The sequence below is a fragment of the Balaenoptera acutorostrata genome, chromosome 11, assembly GCF_949987535.1.
Source record: "Balaenoptera acutorostrata chromosome 11, mBalAcu1.1, whole genome shotgun sequence".
In the NCBI taxonomy this organism is placed as follows: Eukaryota; Metazoa; Chordata; class Mammalia; order Artiodactyla; family Balaenopteridae; genus Balaenoptera; species Balaenoptera acutorostrata.
The window spans coordinates 12,478,086-12,485,628 of NC_080074.1; the positions used below are offsets into that span (position 1 = coordinate 12,478,086).

The window sequence follows — 7,543 nt, forward strand, 5'->3', positions numbered from 1 at the left end:
GTAATAGGGTCCTGCGGGGGTATGGGGGGCAGTGTTTAAAACTGAAGTAGAGACGTACGATATAAGGAAGTGTTGGGAATTCCTGAGGTTTTATTTAGTGCCCAAGTGATATAAGTCCTGTACTAAAAGAATGACCCAAGGAGCGATATGTCCCTAGGGAACTTTTGATTGAAAAAGATAATTCATTAGATTATGATTAAAGAAAGGAAAGAAGCCCACTTAATACCCCAGTTTTACATATCTCATATATATATATATATATATATATATATATATATATATATATAAAAGATAAAAGTCAGATATGTCAAGAAACAACCTGGTTGGTATTCTTTATAAATTACAGAGGAAATAGACTTTATTCGTTGAAAGATTAACTCAGGTTTAAATCCAGCACCATCTCAAACATGCGATGTGACAGAGATAGTGGTCAGAAGTAACGTGTTCTCCACTGCCAGGTAATGGGTAAGAATGTAGGATCAGCAGTGTGCTTTAGGTCACGCTTGTAATGAGGTAATCAAGGTAAACAAGACCCATGCTTTTAAAAAATCAAACTATTTACAGACTTGGTTTTAAACTTCTTTGAGTTTCTCTTCTGAGCTAACTCATGTAAATAATGAACCATTAGCATACTCTGCCCTTGAGAATATCAGGTCAGCAGTAGATGTTTGGGCTCTGGTCTGAGCATCTTAGAGGCAGAAGTTGCTTTCCTGACCTCATGCACTAGACAACATCTAACCAGTTGCTTTGAAGCTTCTAAGGAAGCTGTTTTTCCAAATCCCTCCTCAGGACATGTCTTCTTCTGTAATGCTTCTCTCATCAACCTTTTAATATTTTTGTGTCTTTAATTACTACAGGCGAGTTTATACCGAGGTGGCTACAGCCGATTTGCCCCTTACTGAAGTGACGTGAGACCCCTGCAAGTGGGACAGCCCCCCAGTTCATGAGGCCTGGCTATTGCAATATTTACTAGTAGAGGAACTCTATAGCAAGATGAAGAGGAAAAACAAACAAACAAAAAACACAAAAAAAGAGAGAATACTTTTTTATACCTCACTATGTTCTTTGAATATGTATTTTTCCTTTAAATTTCTGCCTTTAATTCTTTTGTTCCAAAGATTGTGCATTTTTTTCTTTTTTCTTTTTTCTTTTTTTTAACTGTGGTAAAAAAAAAAAAAAACGCATTTCCATGTCTGTATGTCCGTGCTTAGCTTATTCTGTCAATCACGGAAGAGGCAGTTAATGAGGAAGGAGAGACATTAGGAGCTGATAAATGCGTCTGATCAGAAATCAGCAGACAGAACTACCAAAGTGTATCTGGTGCTGAATGGCTGTGGGACAAGCAGAAGTGGAAGAGATCTCTCTGCAACAGGATATCCTTCTAGTCTTCTGAGTTTCTGGTCTTTGGCAGGCAATTCTGATTGGCTGTGGCTGGAATCCACATGCTAATAGACTATAGGAATGTGTGCTGGCAAAGCAGGAGAATCACTAAGACACTTTCCTCTCCTCTTCCCTCCTGTCTCCTCATTCTCTTTACAATCATCTTACACGCAAGGCCTGAGACAGTTGGCATCGTTTTTGGAATTATAGTATTAATATTTCCAGACATGCGCTCAGACTGTGGATAATAAACACCTCATTAGGAAACTGGTCTCGGAATGAACTCTGGAGTATGAAAAAGATCACTCTTTTCTTTCCTGTAAACCCTAGCATTCCTGCTGGGCTGCTTTTCCTTTCGTTGAACCACAGCTTAGCTCATCTCTCCTTTTATTAACACCCTGCTCCCATGTCCTCGAGATTCAGGAATTTAGGACCCAGGGACAGAAGAATAAATAGCCAGTGGCCAGATTTCCCCGAGGTATCTGGGCACGGCTTGAGGGCTAGAAGTACAAATTGTCATGCACCGGTGAAGAGGGTGAGAGCAAGAAAAGGGGTGTTAGACGATGTCAGATTAAGGCGCCCTGATATTCCCGATCTTTCTCTTGCATCAAAAAGTCAGTACAAAGTAGAAAACATATAACAAAGGCTCTGGTGGCAAAAGATGACGCACCAAGCCCTAGATCAGCTGTCCCTGGAGGTCTCTGTGAGTAGGGCATGTGAGGGCAGGCAAAGGCACTTTGTACAAGCTCCAAAGCCATAGGACTTTTCATCTTCCAGAGCCTTTACGAGTCATTTCTGTCCACAGTCTGGAGCCCTTGTGGCCATTCCACCCAGCTTCTCACTGTCCTCCAAAGACACCCAGCTGAGCATCTGGACCACTTGGTACTCATGAACACTACAGGACATGAAACAAGCCCCTGAGGCTGCTCCCCTCCCATACAGGAAGGAGGGTCTGAAATGACCAGGATCTCATACGTTGCCAGAAAGAGTCATGTGGTGGCCACCACAGTGAGTCACTGCTGTCACTACCTGGCTTCGACTTATCTATCATCAGACAGGGGAGAAAGTGTTTCTCTTCTAGCTCTTAGCTGTTAAAGGCAGGGGTCCTGCAGGATTTCCAAAATGAAGGCATTAGAAAATAGAAAAGCACGGTCCGTTTGGCTCCCTGGTCTATTCACATTGGTACTAGGGTGACCTTTCACCCGAGGGATAGCTGCTAAAGGGAGTAAGTAATTCAGAGACATGGAGCTTCTGGTTATGGGTTTGTTTTGGTGTTTTTTTTTTTTTTTTTACTCCTGCCTCCACCCGTGTTCTTGACTGATACTGATTCATGTCCCTGAATTAAAATGACTGACATATGACAGCATCAAACATTCTTTGTAAGGAGAGGGATCTGGGGGGGGGGGACTGGCCTGTCGTGTATAATACATCTCTTCTCCCCCTTCAGAATCCTCTCTCTCCTAATAACTGGGAGGGAGGCTTCCCTGAAACTAGGGGAGACATCAAGGAAGCTAGAGGCCTCGATGCAATTCTTAACTGATTCTGGGGAGGAATGCACAGAATAGGGGACACCAGACTGCCCAGTCCATTGGCCATTTTTAAGGGTTCCCCTCCCCAAGCCAAAGTTTGGTTTGTTGCTGTTGAGACAATTTTTGTTGTGTGTGTATATATATATTATAGTTTGGGGTGTGGGAATGGGATGTGGGGCTTTCACAGGTCTAGGGAATGGGGGCAGGGAGGATTTTTTTCTTTCTTTCTTTTGCTTTTGTTTTGAGGGAGAGCTTTTACTGAGTGAAGAAACTGAGAGAAATTTTGTGTCCTGTTCAAATAGGGGCCATTCTCACAAATGGCAGGCCACTACTCAGTGGAGACAAGGCCAAATTCTAAATGGTTGTATCCATAGCAGGGGAGGAAAATAGGGCAGTGAGTTCAAGAATTTTCTATTCTTTTTTTCCAGAAAGAGGGAAAGATGATGGGAAAGGCAGAGAAGGCAGCTTCCACAGCCCTTTTAAAAGAGGCAGAAGCCTGAGCTTTTGTGCATTTCAGTTCAGCTGGTTCTGGCTGAGGACTCCATAGGCAAGCTCTGTGTTTTCCAGTGGGCCTCTGCTGCATTTCCAGGGATGGTTTTAATACCGCTTCCTTCAGCTCCTTTTACTAAGAAAGACTAAATAGAGTTCGGCTTGTTATTAAAGGGCCTTTGGTTTTCAGTGTCATCACTGAGAATTGGGGCTCTCGAAGCATCAACCTCCCCAACAGCTTTTGAACTTTGAGATTCCATACAGGCAACTTCATCAGAGGCAGGTTCCTCGAAGCATCAGTGCTTGTTTATTCCTGACTCTAGTTCCCACTGGACTAAGAAACTGAGTCAGAAGAGAGTATGGCATCTTGTAAGTTTGTTAAGAGGATGCTAGTGAATAATTCCAGAAAACGTATCCATGCTGAATCAATTTCAACAGCTTTACTGTAGGTCACGATGTGGACTTCTATACTAAGCATCTTACTCTTAGAAGCTGGGCTCCTTTCAGGAGCCCTCTAGTGACCACCTTTATCTGAATATCCCTCTTTCAGCCCAGAGAGCTGTCCTTAGAGCTTTTCCAGAATTCCTTATATTACATAGTTCAGCTCCCACTGACCGAGATCAGCTGTTGTGATTCGTCACTTTCAAGGCTCAGTTTTTACAAAGCCCACCGTCACCATCCTCCTTCAGCAGCCACAGTTGGAACTGAGCCGATATTATTTTTCCTTGAAAAAGAAGGGGACTGGAGCTCAGCTCTTAGTTTAAGGGGAGCTAGTGGAGCTCTATTCAGTAGAAATCAGTGATAGCAGCTTTCTCTCAGAAGTGTGACTCCTCAGGGCTGAACTCTTAGTTTAGGTTCTACTTTCCTAGAGCTCTAGCAGATAAGTCGGTGAATCACTACCACCCTATAACTAGTCACATAGCTTCCAGGTAGGAAGGAGATGTAAACTCGGGATGGAAGCAACCCCAAGGATCTGCAGGAAGGGCTGGATGGCCTCCCTTCCTTCTGGTGGGAGGATGAGGCCAAGGGAGGGAAGCAAGGGACAGCCCAGAGGGCACTGTAAGGGAGGAGGGGGGGACCATTGGGACCGCCCCCTGTGACCAAGCCCAGCCACTTCTCGGCTGCTTGCAACCCCCTAGCACAGAAACAGTTGCAGAATCGCAGACTCGTTTCCCCCAGAAAATAGGAGGAAAGGGACTTTGGGGGGTGGGGAAGGGGTAGTGGTGTTTTAAAAGCATAAGTTACCTGTTTGCACTGTTTTAAGATAGGAAAAAAAATAGTGGGCAAGGTGAACATCCAACGTAAATTTATGTGTTTTTATTTTGTCATGCTCTTGAAAATGTTTGACCGTTTGTAGTATCCACCAGTGAAACCTGATTCTCTGTTGCATAAAACACGATTTTTTTGGAAATGTTACTGTCCGAAAGCCTCTTCCCTCCCTTTCCCCTTTGCTGTGTTCTTCCTTCATCCTCACTTGACTGATCAACCAGGCAATAGCCATCCAGGAGCTAGAGTGTGAAGCAGGGCCCTTCCCAAGTAGACTCTGGGTGTCCTAAGCCAGCATGTGCCCTCTGGTTTAGCGAGTGCCGTTGAGTCCCTGGCCCCCATCTTTAAAATAAGGCTTACAGACCAGGCTGCAGCAGGTTCTCAAATTCCCGAATCAGATGCACTAGGGAGGAGGAGCCAAGGGGCGGAGGGGAGTCCTCGAATGTGGCGGGTGGCCGCAGTAGCTGAGTTCTCCACGTTACCGGAACTGTAGCCAGTTACAGATTACTCAGGAAAACGGTCGATCACTTCAGCCATGGTAGTGCTGGTTGGCAGGGCTTGGTAACGGAGAGAACTGCTCATCAGCCACAACTCAAACCTTGCCTTTAAGGGGATTGCCAGCCCGGGCCCCTCCGCCTGGCAGTGACACACGCACCTGCCAGTGTGGTGAGGGCTCAGCTCACACCAGCCAGCAAAAAGGGAACAGCGATGCTCTTCTCTCCCCCCTACCACCCGCCCCTGTTACCAACGCCAGATTCCCAGGGGGTGCGTACGTTTTTGAATTTTTTAAAAATGTTTTTTGGTTTGGTTTTTCCGGGGACTGATGAGTGCTTTAAGCAACGTCGATACCCCACCCAGACCCTGAGCTTTGTCATTTTCTTGTATTTTTCTGTTCACAGTATTGTGTGTGTGTGTGTGCTTGTCTTGGCAGCTCATTTTGGCTGTATTATATATCGAGTGATGAATTGATCCTCCTTTTTTTTTGTCCCCCTAAGGGATATGAATTGTTTTTTTCTTGTGTTATAATTCTGCTTGTGAATAGCTGGAGCAAACCTGGGGCTGACACACGTAAGCTAGGGCTGCAAAGTGCTGAGAGAGCCGGGCAGGGTGGCTTGTCCCTGACAGGCTGACCCACCTGAGTCTCTGAGCTTTTCAGTCCAAATCTCTGCAAGGCTAAAAATGCCACCGAACCTCCCCTCTTGTCCCCGCTCCCCGTGGCAGGGACGAAACCATCCCTACATGCAACGTGCAGTTTCTCCGGCCCCCTCCCATTGCCATGGCAAAACAGGTACCTATGGGGCATGGGGGCATCACATGGGATGCTTGTATAATCGACCACCTCACCTTTTCTCCCCCCTCCCCACCCCCCTCCCAACCCCCGAATCTCTTCCTAGGACACCCGAGCTGCTTGCCCAGGGTCCTGTTTCCCTACAAACTCCAGAGAAGCACCCAGGGCTTTGTGACAGTCTCTAATTCCCTCCCCTTCTTGTTAAGAATCATATTGTATAGTAGCTTTCAGACCATACAGTATTCATTGGGTTACTCCTATTATTATCAAGTAGCTGGAATTGTGAAGGTCGGAGTAGTTAGATCTTTAGCTTTTATTCTTTATTTTTTTGTATTACTATCCATGTGTATAAATTATTGATCATGTTGCTGGCTTTTATAAACTCTAAGCGAAGGAGGAGCACTGCCTCTGCCTTTGCAAATGGTAATGAAGCACTGTTTTTAAATAAAAGGAGAAACACCATTCTTCGCCCTGGCCTGCGTGTGTTGATCCTCAACGACCTCTGTTGCCTCCCCCATGCTCCAAAGATAGAACTTGGATTTGACTTTTGTAAGATGGAAAAAAGAAGGCGGCAAACACAACGCTCCCTGAATGAGATGAGGGGAGAGGGAAACACAGGCCGAGGCTGGGGCCATGGGACTTGCCCTCCGGCTCTTCCAGTCTTTGCAGGAGCTGTCTTCCTGCTTCTGCCTCTGAAATCTCCTTCCGCTTCACCTCTTCCCTTTTCCATCCTCTCCTGGTGTCCTCGCTGCCGCCCTCACCTGCCTCAGAAACTGCCCTCCAGGGGGCGCTTCCCTTCTGGCCACCTGTCACCTCTGTCACCTCTCCCCTGGCTCGGGCCGCCACCCAGGCTCCCACACCTTTTCCTTCTGTATGGGGCCTGGGCCTTTTCCTCCTTCCCTGGGCTTCCTCAGCCACCCCTCCTGCACTGGTTTCTCTACCAGGAAGTCCCAAATCTCTGAAATTCCCCCTAAATCTGCAACTCCCTAACATCACTCAGATCGGCTCCTTTCCCGTTCCCGGGAGGAAATGGAGGCCGTCACACGGGATCCCCTTGATCTAGACAACTACTTGGACGCACACCCATCCTTTCCCGTCCTTCCTGTTTTACCGGGAGAGGCGCTGTCCCCACACGTCCGTCCTTTCCCACCTTCTCGGGGACTTTGCTCCAGCGTCCCTCCCACATGGAGGTCAACCTTGTCCTTTAGTCCCTGTGGCATTGAAACATGCAAATAATTTTGCACGATCCCAGTCCTCTCCTTCATGACAAACTTCTGGAACGAGTTTCTGCCGCCGACTCCAATTCCCTGCTCTTCACCCGCGGCCGGCTGGCCTCTCCCTCCGGGACCCTGAAGCTGCCCCCGCGTGACGCCAGCAGGTGGCGCCTCCCCCGGGGCGCTGACCTGACCTCCAGCGCCCGCGCCCCCGGGCACTCCCGAGACCCTCCGCCGCTGCCCGCGACACAGGCTGGCGCGTCCGCCCTGCTCTCCTGGCCTGGCCTCCCTCCTCCGTCTCTTCCCCAGCAGCGCACCCCCCGCCTGCTCTCGACAGCCACCCGCTACAGTAGCAGTTGGATCAGGACGTGCTTCTG

General features: G+C 47.6%; 1 protein-coding gene across 23 annotated transcripts in view; it reads left to right on the forward strand.

The window, feature by feature from the left end:
* Positions 1–6,414, forward strand: part of RBFOX2 (RNA binding fox-1 homolog 2) — a 266,923-nt gene extending 260,509 nt beyond the window's left edge. For all 23 annotated transcript variants that reach the window (XM_057557138.1, XM_057557139.1, XM_057557140.1 and 20 more), the window contains one exon: positions 858–6,414. In XM_057557138.1, the coding sequence (XP_057413121.1) occupies positions 858–912 (55 nt within the window). In that variant the 3' untranslated portion in view covers positions 913–6,414. The remainder of the gene's footprint in view (positions 1–857) is intronic.
* The last annotated feature ends 1,129 nt before the right edge of the window (positions 6,415–7,543 follow it).